Raw genomic sequence first — 13,784 nt, 5'->3', positions numbered from 1 at the left:
AGGACTTTGGTCTCCTTTTTTCCCCTTCTCTCTCTTTTTCTCTGACTTTCTACCTCTGGCTTTTATCTTTTTTCTCCCACTCTTCCAAACTTCAGTGAATCAGGAATGTATTTTCTTGTTCATTTTTGCCAACTAAGAGATAAATCCTATAGCCACTAGACACTGTTTAGATAGTTATAGGATTTTTTGGTTTCTGGAAACTCAGGTTGTCCAACCTCGGTTCCCAGAAACTGTGCTCCCTGCTCCCTTGTAGCCAGTATGGATCTTTCCGTGCTGCTGCCATCTCTGCACTCAGAAATGGAGTGCAGAGAGGGCAAAAGGGGGGCAGTCCAAGGGGTGGGGAGGGGAGGAGACTGTGGAAGCTGCTTTAGACAGCTTCCTATCGGGTCTCTGGGCCCCTTCCCACCCCCTCCCTGAAGCTGTGGGAGATGTGAAAACACGCATCTAGCCACAAATGCAGGGCAGCTGGAGCATGGAGGAGAGCGAAGTCAGGACTTTCAGCTGTAATTCAAGGGGTTTGACAAAAGTGGGGCACTACCCATTCAGGAAGTACAGCCAGTGGCATACACACACACCCATCGTTGGTAGCTCATAAGTAATGGAACAAACCAACATCATTTCAAACTTAAGGATCACCTTTAATACCTGGATGAAAATCCTTTGCAGTCAATGACTGCCTGAAGTCTGGAACCCATTAAAAAAAAAAAAAAGTGTCCCCAACCAGTCATGTCCGACTCTAGGGTGTGGTGCTCATCTCCATTTCTGAGCCGAAGAGCCAGCGCTGTCCGAAGACGCTTCCGTGGTCATGTGGCCAGCATGACTGAACACCAAGGTGCACGGAGCGCTGTTACCTTTCCTGCCGAGGTGGTACCTATTTATCTACTTGCAATTTCTTGCTTTCGAACAGCTAGGTTGGCAGAAGCTGGGACTTAAGACGGGAGCTCACTCCGTCATGCAGCACTCAGGTCTCGAACTGCTGTCCTGCTGACCTTCCGGTCTGCAATTCAGCATCTTAACCACTAAGCCACCACGGACATGACCAAATGCTGAGTTTCCTCCCTCAAGATGTTTTGCCAGGCCTTTACTGCAGCTGCCTTCAGCTGCTGCTTGTTTGTGGGTCTTTCTGCCTTCAGTCTTGTCTTCAGTAAGTGAAAAGCATGATCTCTATGAGATCAGGTGACTGACTTGGCCTTTGAAGAACATCCCACTTCTTTGCCTTGAGAAACTCTTGGTTAGCTTTTGCTGTATGTTTTGGGTCATTATCCATCTGCAATATGAAGTGGTGTCCTATCAATTTGGCAGCATTTGGCGGAATCTGAGCAGAAAGTATAGCCCTAAACACTTCAGAATTCATCCTGCTGCTTTTATCAGCAGTCAGGTCATCAGTAAACACCAGTGACCCGGTTCCATTGGCAGCCATACATGCCCATGCCACAACACTGCCTCCACCATGTTTTTAGACAGATGATGTGGTATGCTTCCTTCTCCATACTTTTCTCTTCCCATCATTCTGGTACAAGTTAATCTTGGTTTCATCAGTCCAAAGAATCTTATTCCAGAACTGGGCAGGCTTTTTTAGGTGTTTGCTGGCAAAGGCTAATCTGGCCTTTCGGTTCTTGAGCATTACCAGTGGTTTGCACCTTGTTGTGAAGCCTCTGTATTTACATTCATAAAGCCGTCTCTTGACTGTAGATAGGGATGGACGGAACACTTACCTTCTGTTCCATTCTCTTTCCGCTGGGGGGGGGGAGGCGCTCCGCCCCTCCCCCCAGAATCCTCGACGGGGGGGGGAGGTGATCCGGTCCTCCCCCCTGGAATTCTGCCCAGCTGGCTCTGCTCTGCGGCCAAGCCACGGAGCCACCAGCCAGCTCCGGCTGCCTGCAGCCAGACATCCGGCCGCTGGGCAGCCCTGCAGGGACGGAAATGGCGGCTGTCGTAGCCGCCGCCATTTGCGTCTCTGTATTTAGCCGTGATAGGCTACATAAATATTTATTTAGCCTATCATGGCAGGGGGAAAAAACCCAGGGTATGCAAATGGCAGCGGCTACTGCCATTTGCGTACGCTGGGTTTTTTTCTCCCTGCCGTGATAGGCTACTTAAATACTTACGTAGCCTATCATGGCCTCCGCAGGGATGCAAATGGCATCCCTGCGTTAGCCGTGACAGGCTACGTAGGTATTTACGTAGCCTATCACGGCTATGAAGAGGAAGCGAATGGCGGCCGCAGGACGGCTGCCATTCACAAAGGAGCATGGACAGGACCAGGTAAGTGCCCCGTTTCGTGCACCTTTTGTGGGTTGGGGGCGGCGGGAACTTTGTCCCGCACGCCTTTCGTGGGTTGGGGGGGTGGGGGCTTTGTTCCACGATGGATTTCGGGGGTGCATTCGGTGCATTCGGCCTCACCGAGATCCGTCGCGGAATTCTCTGACATCCCTAACTGTAGATGTTGACAATGACATGCCTACCTCCTCACGAGCATTCTTGACCTGGCTAGATGTTGTGAAAGGGTTCCTCTTCACCATGAGGAGAATTCTGCGGTCATCCACTTTAGTTGTCTTCCGTGGTCTTCCAGGCCTTTTGCTGTTGCTGAGCTTGCCAGTTAATTCCTTCTTTTTCAGGATATTCCAAACTGTTGTATTGGCCACTCCCACTGTTTTTGCAATCTCTCTGATGGGTTTCTTTTGTTTCCTTGGCCTAATGATGGCCTCCTTCACTCGCATCGACACCGGCCTAATGATGGCCTCCTTCACTCGCATCGACACCTCTTTGGACCTCATGTTGGGAGTTCCAGTGAACAGCTACCAAATGCAAATGTAACACTCAGAACCACCTCCAGGCCTTTTATCTGCGTGATTGATCATGGGGTACCCAGGAAACAGGCCACTCCTGGCCATGCAGCTGCTTGTCAGCCATTCGTTCCATTACTTATGAGCCACCAATGATGGGTGTGTGTGTATGCCACTGGCTGTCCTTCCTGAATGGGTAGTGACCCACTTTTGTCAAACCCCTTGAATTACAGCTGAAAGTCCTGACTTCGCTCCCATCTGGGTGTGTTTCCTTTCAACTTCAATGTGGTGGTGTACAGAGGCCAACTGCCCAAACAGTTATCCTTGTTCCAATATTTCTGGCCCTGACTGTATATTCAGGGGCAGTGAGGGTGGCAAAAACCCCCATCTTGCTGCCTCTACTGAATCTTCTGTCTGCTGCCCAGCGGGGCTTTTCAGAGTCGTCTGGGGGCTATTACATGCCGGCCCTAAGGATACTGTTGATCCCTCTGAGGCCTGCTGTAATGCATTTGCTAGGCAGTTCCAGGATAATATCTCTTGCATCTGCTGGCTCAGCCCAACCCACCTCACAGGGTTGTTGCTGTGAGGATAAAATGAAGGAGGAGGAAGATTATGTACGCCGTCTTGGGTTCCTTAAGGAGAAAGAAGGCAGGATATAAATGTAATAAACAAACAAACAAAGAAACAAATGTATACAAAGCATGTGCTCCATTGCACTGAGCTACGGTCCCTCCAGCGCTCTTTTGCCTGAAGGATCTTGTCCTTCTATAGCCCCGGGACTTCTTATCACCCAGGTAAATGCATTCAACAAAGCCATAGGACCAAGATGCTAGGTAATGAGCTAGATAACAATGTAAGAAACAAAATCCAAAGCAACAAATGCTGGTGGGAATGCAATGAATGTATCTATAGCTGAGAAGTTTACACTTCTTTTTAATGTAGAATCTTATTGTTTTAACTGTTTTGTTGTTGTACATTGCCCAAAGTGGCTGGGTGACCAGCCAGATGGGCGATTAATAAAACAAACAAACAAACAAACAAACAAACAAACAAACTTACTTCTCTGTGCAGTGTTTTTATACACAGTAAGATACAGAAAAGTAAACATGTTGGAAATTTGCTACAATTAGAATAAACTGGACTGTCATCAGCACTGTGGAGGTCCAATTTTTGCCGAAACAAAACAGCTGCCAGCTTAAAATTCACAGATGATTAGCCACTGAATTGCACAGCTTCTGTCATGCCATTTGCCGTCCGGATGCATTTCTACGCAGTCTTCATTGCCAACATTATTTGGTTCTCCTGGTGCCCAGTTTGAGTACCCTATGACTTTGCCATCTAGATACTCAAACCTGCCTTCTGTCCCCATGTCGTGGATTCCAAGAACGGCTCTTTGGTTACGCCATGCCACGATTTGTTGGAGGGCACTGTTCTCTGCAGCATCCTTTGGCATGGCAAGCGTGCCACCCATGTCTGAGCAGCTGGCCTTTGCAGTATCATAGTCACCCGTAGAGCCATCTGTTTTGAATATCTTTTCACCAGCAATTACACCATTGGGGGTAAGGAGAACTAGGAGGAGACACAATGGGAGTGCTTTCATAAGTTATACTTTTCTTATGCCAGGTGTGGGCAACTTTGGGCAGTCTAGGGGCCAATTTCCATCCCCTCGGATCTGCTGCAGGATGCATGCTCCCCCACCCCCGCCCTGGCACTGCAAGAAAAAAAAAGGTGGGGGGAGGGAGTTGCACTTAGATCATAGCCTCTGCTATGGAGGCTTTGAATGGACAAATACAGTTTTATTTTAAGCTATGTTTGTTCAATCTAAACTTCCTAAGTGGTTTGCTATTGCATTTTTCTCCCTTTTTCCCAGACAAAAAGAAAGAGAATAGGAGCGGCAGGGGGCTTCTCCTTTGGACTTCCTACAATTAGGAAATGTGTTAGTGTCATTATATGGTTTAGTCACTAGACAGATGGATGGAGTTACCTGTTGTTCTGTTCTTGTTTGTGTGAGAGAGTAAGGGCCCAGTCCTATGTATGTTTAGAGACAAAAAAGGCCTACAGCTCCCAGCATGCCCTTGCCAGCCATGCTGACAGGCACATGCTGGGAGTAGGAGGCCTTTTTTCTCTCTAAACATGCATAGGATTGCACCTTAAAGATCTTTTCTAGTTTCCTGACTGGAGTGACCTCTAAGAGCCAAAGCACACATGACTTCATGGGTGGGCAACGTCTGGAGGTTGGGGTGTCACATTGCCTCCCTACATCCTACTGCCGCTGCACTCCTGCTGCCGCCACTGAAATTGCCACTGAAATAGGGCGGTGTGGTGGCAGTGGCAAAAAAGTGGTGGTTTTTCTTGAAAACAAATCCTAGACCCTTTCCCCATTGCTGTGGTCCCAATCTAGATCACCCTGTCCCCTGCATGTGTACTTTATGCTGCCCAGATTTATATTACTAAATACTGATCTATTAGAGCACATGGAGCACTATTTGGCAAGATAAATTGCTGGCACAATCCCCTCCCCATCCAGATCAGAATTGCAGTAGGGGTGGGAAGGGTTAAGGCCCCCCCACCCAACATGCTAGGTCCTGACTGAGACGGGCCCTCTGCACTGAGTCTAGAGTTTAAAAAAAGTAACATGCGCTTTGGTCTAAACCTTCCACAACAGGAGAGATGTTCAGTACAGTAACTCATGCAGAAACAAAGTGGGTGGGCTCTTTGGAGTGTAGGTAATTCTTACCTTATCACACTCTGCACCCTTTTGGGGTGTAAGTGTGTCGTGGGCCTCCAATTTTAATTTTAATTCAAGAAAAAGCGTGGTTCTGCTGTCAGCATGTGGGAATCACTGCACCTGGCCATGACTGTGCCTTCATAACTTTCAGCCTTACTGCACAGAACATTATGTAATAAATCTGGTAGCTTCACCTTTAGAGTAACATCTGCATGGAGTTTCCTCACCTATGTGAAAGTCTGTGTTACAGTGCCTTCCCTCCCTATATATTAGAACACAAGTCTAAATATAAAAAGTATGCCAAAAATGGATAGGCGGTCTCATATCTGAAAGAGGATTCTGGCCTATTTTGAAGAAAATTGAAATTTTGTTCTTTAAGTGTGATTATTTTGCTCCAAATAATGAGCAGACAATTGACTGGCAATATTAGAGCTAATTTCTTCAGAATCAATGCTTTTTCTTCCCAATATGATGAACATTAAGAACACTCTATCCCTGTTAAATTCCTACAGTTTCTGCACTGTTTGTTTAATCACAATGCTATGTTATGTTATAAAGTCTAATTGTGTCAACAACAGTAAATCTGAACCTATCTTAAGCCATTTTTGACCAAGCAGTACCATACTTTCCCTTTCTTACCTCTTTGGATTTTGGTGGTGGTAGCTTTGAGAATGTCCAGTTGTCTTTGCAAATCCCTGATTTGTGTTTTAAGAAGTTCAAGTTCTGAATGAGGAAATAGTTGCAATTAGACTTCTTGATCAATATCAAATTACATACATGATTTTTTAAAAATGTAATCTGTACAAGTCTCTGGGAAAGCTTTCATAGAGTTAACAGAAGACAGCAATTTGGCTCCAGTTACAAATGTTCCTGCCAACTGTGCACAGTGACCGGACCTGGCTTGCATTGTTAACAACTGTTGTATAACACCATAAGGTTTGCTTAATAAATTACAATGCGGCAAACGTGTTTTCTGTATACATGTTTTACATTTAGAAGTACATGCTAAAAGTTGTGTGTGTTGCCTTTGGAAGACACTAGTCTTTAAAAGTTTTCAGTCAGTTTAATTCCATAGTATATATGTATATATGCCCAACGACTTTGAGATCTAAGTTTCAGTAGAAGACGTCAGCGCTCCAGCTAACATAAAAAGGGCAATTTCAGAAGTGCAGGTGTCTTAGGTTTGCCAGTCCCAGCTCCCTGAAAAGTGTGCCTGAACAATACACATGATTGCGAACACGTATCTCCCTCATTTGTGGTTTATGTTTTTAGGCGCACACATGAAACATTCTCTGGTCTGGCAGTCTGCAGACAAGCTAGGATGGTGGGAACGCAGGGATGAGCGGTCTGAGAGCTCAAACTGTGCTGAATGACAAGTTACTCCGGCTGAGGAGTCAAGCCAGAGTGAGCAGCTTTATAGAGCCAGGTGAAACCCTATTGGACCACAAGTGTCACCTGATCCCTGCTTGGCTAGTAGTTGCATCTGTGACATCTGTGCTGTTGCTAATGAAGCACAGCTTACGTGTACACCTAAAACTGCATTACAGTGTAGAGTGGCCCTCAGCTGTTCACACTATTGCTGAGTTGTACGTATTTACTGTACATGAGAAACAGAATAAACTTCTTAACAAGCTAGAAGGAAGTTTGCTAGCACAAACAATAGCTATTCTGTTCTCCAGTGTTTAATCTTTCTATCATGAACTCAGCTTGGCCTTGGTAGGAAGGCAGGTTGGGCAAGTTTTACCGCAGGGATACAAAGAGCCCTTGGCCGCACTCTTCTTGCCTGGTCCACTATTGCATGTTTCTTGAGAAGCAAGTTTTGTTCACTCCTTGGTGAATGAGTCAAACTAATTGCCATCTTGTTTGGAGGTGGAATTAAAGCAGTCTTATGTAAATATGTATAAGAAATGATAGATCTAAGAATGCTGCTAACTATGGGAAGAGAAAGAGAAGCTTTGTGTGAGCTTTTGCCTAGGAACAAGGGAATAGTAGGCCCAGCTGACTTCTTCTGGGTGGAAGGGAGAAAATAAGAAGACAGTTAAGAGTTTTGTTTTGTCTGTTGAGGTATTGCTTTTGTACTTGAGCTGAAGTACTGCTGTCTGATGAGCTGCCATCCTGTGTGTTGGCTGTTCAGATTGTACCTGTGGAGGAGTTGCCAGTATTCTCTTTCCCAGCAGCAGGTCTGGCCCAAGACATTTGCTGCTTGTGGTGAAAGACAAGATGGTGCCCCCCACCAGTCCATGTACAAAGGCCAACCAGACTGGCAGTTAAATTTTTACCTCACACTGGTGATGGGACAACATCCTCCACTGCACCTAAAAGTGGCAGGACAGGACACAATGCATACACAGTTCTGTCCTCCAACTCCTGACAGCTGCTCCCTGCCTCTCAGCATCTGCTACCTCAGGTATTTCACTCTGCCTAATAGGAGGGCCGCCCCTGCCCAGCATCTCTTTAGCACCATCGTTTCTGGGGAGGATGGCTGATGCCTGGCTCCCAAAACCCCTGAGGGAGAAATACCTACGGGTACACATCAGATTAGTGGTGCCTTACTGGGACATTTTCTAGTTGGGATGGTTCCAGAAGGAAAGAGCATCCTGTCCCTCCTGGGGTTGTGGTTGGGCACAGGGACCAAAGGTACATTCCTCTCCCATATACCTTGAATTTGAGAAGTATCTTGGGACTAATGAGCTAAATTTTCATCCTTTGTATAATTGCTTTGTTAATCCCAATATAAATCAATCAGAATTCCAAATTATTATATCTGTTTCCACCATTATTCTCTCTATTTTCAGTGTTCAGTCTCTGATGTTCAGACTGATTACATAGCCACCTAAAGCTGCACTACTCACACATAAGAGGGCGGTATAGCAGGCTTGGGGGAAACCCAAGGTTTGAGGAAGTTCAAAAAACTCTTAGGGAAAATATCCCTCATTGGGGAATCTCCCTGCTCAAAACAGGCCAGTGAATACCGAGTATGCCCAGTGGCCATGGAGTGCTGACAGCTGGGAAACTGGGAAGGGGGGGAATGGAGTGGGTTGGAAACTGGAATGGCAACACTCCTACTTCTGTTGCAGGTCCCCAAAGCCTTCTTTCAGGCTTGTGAGTAGGAGGCAAGACTTAGGATCTAAAATGGCTGCTCATGGCCTTCTGAATTTCTCAGGCCCCTGCATTGCATTGTAGCCCCCCCCCCCCAAATATCCACTCTTGAGGAAGAGCCACTCAAGTGTTCTGGCAGGCCAAGGGAGCTCCTCTGACCTGTGCCAATCCAGATATGAACATTTCTGCTACTTTCTGGAGTTATTTTTGGAAGTGCCAAAGCCCTGTTTGCAAGTGGTGAGTCCAACAAGCGCAACAGAACCAGCAGAGGTGAAGCAGCCCCATTGGATTCCGCCCTTTGTATACTGAAAAAGTACAACAGAAATGAATCATTAAAAGATATTTAAGTTTTTTCTCTATAATGGAAGCTTGTGGCAGCGCCTATGTAATTTTTAATGTTTGTACAGTGCCCAGCATTATTGTTGTTGTTGTTATTATTATTACCTGGAAGATATCTGCTTCCTCTTGATCCATTTTCACCTATTGAGCCTTTATCCCCTTTTGGTCCTGGAACAGAAGGTGGTCCTGCTGGACCCCATAGTTGTTGAGCTTCTGGTAATCCTGTAATGGAGGTACAAACCAATGAATTGATATGTGATTAAAAAACAACACACACAATGCACACAATGCCTATCATCTGAGGTTCTGCAGGGTGTAATACCCCAAACATCAAACTTGCTCAAATTTGAATGTTCTTTGGTTTTGTTATGGCTTATGGCTAAACAATAAAACTGTACTACTACCAAGGTAATACTCCAGACCTTTTAATCAGAATAGTGTCCCTGTCATCACTGACACTTTGTTTGAAAAGTGTAGCTAAAAGTTCTTTGGCAGCTCTACCAAAGATATAAGGCAACTATTTGACTCTCTACAATCCTACCAAATGTTAATGAAGTTGTTAGGGTGGTGGTGGTGGTGATGGAGGAGGAACTGTGTCCAAGTTAATTTGTGTAGAAGAGAAGCAATGAGACCTTGACCTGGTTCAAACGTCACCATGGGTTAACCACTGGGTTGTTTAGCCTCTAAACAACCCAGCAGTCCGGGTTCGCACACCGAGCTCACAACCTCTGATTGAGCTGATCAGAGGTTGTTTACAAACAGTGGAAGTGGTTTGCGCACAGCACACATCCCTGCAAATCGTGGGTTAAATAACCCACGATTTGCTGACACGATTTGCAAACTGGGTCTGTGTTTTTTTTTAAAACATATATAATTATGTTGCTATTTCATGTATATTCTAGAAAGAAAAAGGACCACTGCTGAGGTGCCTCTTGTGGGTCAAAGATGCACATTACTTCAGTCGGTAACATCATATTATCCAAGCACATGCACTGTTTCTGTGAAATCCTTACTTTAGGTGGTGCCAGTTTTATTTTAAATCATGCCCATGAAGGTCAAATTATACTGGCTCCAAGACTTGTTATAGAAGAAAAGAGTGGCACAAGATAATACAGAAGTTGTCCACCCCTGCTTTAGTGCATGGAGAGCACACCCTCCCCATAAAGATTTTATTACCTTTATCTCCCTTTTCTCCTTTTGGATCTGTCCCAGCAGGGGCACATATAACAAGTGTACATGCATTTGGAACCCATCCTTGTAGAACATGTTTTCCAGCTGAGCTGGTGGTTCTCTGCAGCGACACACCCAAGGCCAATGGAGAAAGTATTAGAAGTACCAGCATTGTTTTGATGTATGGCCTGGAGATGGGGGAAATAATATAAAAATATATATATATATATATTAGATGAGCTGTCAGATTTGGAAAGTGGGTCCTTCACCTCAACTGATTATAGGAAAAGACACACACACTTAAATCCTATCTCAGTCACCAAGTTCTGACTTTAAGGAAACAGGATATGGATAATATTTGAGGGATGATGGCACTGAATGAGGACATATATAAAATATCAGGATTGTGATTCAGGCCATGTTGGAAAGACATGTCGCAGCAAGCATGGCCAATTGCCACATTGAAAGGTAAGAATTGGAGGATCTGAAAATGTTTAAAAAGAATAAGCAGGTGACTGAAAGATTAGAGCAGGAGCCCAAGGATGCTTACAGATGGTGCTGTAGTTGTCACTGGCAGTGGCCAAACAGAGAGTATCTCAAGCAAGAGTTCATCCCTATTGTGGTTGCCTAGAGTGAGTGTTCCCGTTTCCACAGAGGCTGAATCTACACATAACAGTTATGCTGTTATCATACCATTATCATAACTATTGGTACGCATGACACCAATGGGCACCAATAGTTATGATAATGGTATAACTACTATGTGTAGATTCAGCCAAAGCGGTAGTTCTGCCTCTCATGCCCGTCCTGCCAGTCCATGTGTCAGCTGTTCTCTTCAGTCTTTACAGGGCAGGGTTTGGAGAAAGAAAATAAAGCACAAAATATTTGTAATTTGCATTGTTGCCTTAATTAATGACGGCAAAATTTGGGGTTCTAAATTGTTCCCAATGGCTCCCATTGAGTTCTGTGCATCAAAGTAAACAGAATGCAGTAGAGAACATGGGACAAGGATCAAATATGCGGTCCCACAAGAAACTAGCATCACTAGGGAGAAGGGGCAAGTTTAACTCCAACCCTGCAAGGTCCCTGAGTACATATGTACACCATCTCTGATACCAATGAATGGTTGCCATTCATTCCTATAGGAAAAATGTATGCTTCTCCGAAACACTGGATAGGGAAAGGCTGCTCTGATCCTGGGCCTGGCCTGTAATCCTATGAAATCCTGTAGTCCTATGAAAGTTTAGGAGTGGCTGTAGCTCAGTGGTAGACCACTTGCTTTGCATGCAGAAGGTTCCAGAATTCTAGGGAAAAATCCTGCCTGAAACCCTGGAGAGCTGTTGCCAGGCAGTGTCGACAATACTGGGCTAGATGAACCAATGGTCTGACTCAGGATAAGGCAGCATCCTGTGTTCCTACGTACATGGGAGTAAGTCCTATTGATTGCAGTATGCCTTGCTTCTGAGCAAACCTGCATTGGATTATGTTGCATGATGGTGCTGAAAGAGCACATACAAACACCCTTCTGGGTCCCCTTTACATGATGGCAAGCATTCTGATTACTCCATCAAATAAGCCACTGTTGATTTTAAGCAGTTTTTCTTTACATAGAAATAATTAATATTCTATACATAAAAATATGTCATTGATAGCTGTCAGGATTCTACCAGGTTCTAAATCAAAAGTCTAGTCACTTACTTGTAATTTCCAGTGTTCCACAGAATCGTTAGCAAGAATAATTTAGCAGATGTTCAGGCTTCCATTTATAGACAATGGGTTACGTAACAAGAGCTCATGTTTCTTAAATAAGTAATTTTAACAATAAATATCCTGGGTTACGATCCTCAAACCACCTCCTTCAGGACAAGTCTGTTGCTTTCTGGTAGGGCTGCTCAGGACTGTTGCTGCCGTGTTGCCACCTCATACACTGTTGATAAAACAAAACTAAATACAAAGAAAGTATTGTCCAGTGGTGTTAAACTACCAGCAAAGAGCAAACAAGTTTTTCACTTCTGAGTGAAAGCGAACAATTTGTAAGTAATTGTTAATTCATTGTCCGTCTTGTAGAAATGGGACTTCTCTGCAGTTTCTGAAATGTGGGGCAGAGTTGGAATTTGACTTACTGATGATGTTACATGCAGCATTCACTGTGGCATCTACAAAGCAAATGTAACGTAATATGTAATTTATTTTAATGTTATATAATGTGTAGTATGGCCCTAGAGGCACAAGATTCTTTGAAAGAATCCATAAGAATTCAACTAGTATAAAATCTTTTTTTTTTTTTTTTATCACACTTGGAATTTTGTGTACAGTTCTGGTCACTGCACCTCAAAAAGGATATTGTACAACTGGAAAGGTACAGAAAAGGGCAACAAAAGTAATCATGGGGCTGGAGCAACTCCCCTGTGAGGATAGTTTACAATGTCTGAGGCTGTTTAGCTTTGAGAAAAGGCAAGTGAGGGAGACATGATAGAGTTGTATAAAATTATGCATGGTGAGGTACAGGTGGATAGGGAGACATTTTTCTCCCTCTCTCACAATACTAGAACCCAGGGTCATCCCATGAAGCTGAATGGTGGGATATTCAGGACAGATTAAAGGAAGTACTTCTTCATGCAGCGCGTAGTTAAACTGTGGAATTCACTACCACATTACGTAGCAATGGGCACCAATGTGGAAGGGGATTAGACAAATCCATTAGGGATAAGGCTACCACTAGCTACTAGTCATAATGGCTATATATTACTTCCAGTATTGGAGGCACTATGTCTCTGAAGACCAATTGCTTGGGAACATGAGAAGCTATTGTGCTGATGTCCTGCTTGTGGACTTTCCATTGCAGTATCTGATTGGCCACTGTGTTAATAGAATGCTGGACTGGATAGGCCTTCCATTTGATCCAGCATGGCTTATCTTATGTTCTTATTATAGATATACATTCATGTTTGAATTGTAGCAGAGATGAAGAATTTACAGTGCTAGCTTGTGCATGTTTTCTTGGAAGCAAGTCCTACTGAGTAAAATGGGGCTTACACCCTAGTAAATGGGGCTTACTGACCTGGGTGCATCACGGAGACCTGGGTGGATGAGCTGGGTGGTGTAGACATGACCCAGCTTTTCCCACCTGGTTACTCGGTGCAGCAACTACCCAGCCTGGAGGGCCAGGGGCTGAGAGGCGGGGAAGTTGCCGTAATCCATAAAAATTCAATCTCACTCAGCAGGAAACCCCTCAGGCCTGAGATAGGCTGTGAGGGCCTGTACCTTGTGTTGGGTGAAAGAGACAGACTGGGGACAATAGGGCACTATTGGTGTACTGCCCACCCTGCTACTCAGTGGAGTCCCTGACTGAGTTCGCTGAGGCAGTCTTGGATGTGGTATTGGAAAACCCGAGGACCCTGGTCCTGAGAGATTTCAACATTCATGCTGAGGCTGCCTTAACAGGATCAGATCAGGACTTCATGTCGTCCATGACAACCGGGGCTATCTCAGTTTGTCACCGGCCCAACGCATAGGGCAGGGCATACCCTCAACTTGGTCTTTGCCCCTGGGTGTGAGGGGGGTGGTCTGGATATTGGGGGTGGTGGTGGAAATTGCCCCATTGTCATGGTCAGACCATTTCCTGGTAAAATTTGGTCTCATGGTACCAGTCCCTCCCTTCA

The 13,784-nt window shown here is 44.9% G+C and overlaps 1 protein-coding gene across 1 annotated transcript; it reads right to left on the bottom strand.

Moving 5' to 3' along the window:
- Positions 1–3,673: 3,673 nt before the first annotated feature.
- LOC146350597 (pulmonary surfactant-associated protein D-like) lies at positions 3,674–12,022 on the bottom strand. The gene is made up of 5 exons (XM_084845269.1): positions 11,821–12,022; positions 10,129–10,310; positions 9,058–9,174; positions 6,154–6,237; positions 3,674–4,355 (listed from the first exon to the last, which is right to left on the bottom strand). The coding sequence occupies exons 2-5, from the start codon at positions 10,292–10,294 to the stop codon at positions 3,982–3,984; spliced, it is 741 nt and encodes a 246-aa protein (XP_084701395.1). The 5' UTR covers positions 10,295–10,310; positions 11,821–12,022; the 3' UTR covers positions 3,674–3,981.
- Between the last annotated feature and the right edge of the window lie 1,762 nt (positions 12,023–13,784).

This window comes from Heloderma suspectum, chromosome 3, assembly GCF_057233095.1.
Source record: "Heloderma suspectum isolate Gila_16-S chromosome 3, 16-S_ref, whole genome shotgun sequence".
Taxonomy (NCBI): domain Eukaryota; kingdom Metazoa; phylum Chordata; class Lepidosauria; order Squamata; family Helodermatidae; genus Heloderma; species Heloderma suspectum.
This window is presented reverse-complemented; position numbering and strand designations above follow the sequence as displayed.

Coding starts and splice junctions, on each gene's coding strand:
- LOC146350597 (XM_084845269.1), bottom strand. CDS start 10,294: ATGCTGGTACTTCTAATACTTTCTCCATTGGCCTTGGGTGTGTCGCTG. Junction 6,238..9,057: donor AGGAAGCAGATATCTTCCAG/GTAATAATAATA, acceptor TTCCTCATTCAG/AACTTGAACTTCTTAAAACA. Junction 4,356..6,153: donor CACCACCAAAATCCAAAGAG/GTAAGAAAGGGA, acceptor GTCTCCTCCTAG/TTCTCCTTACCCCCAATGGT.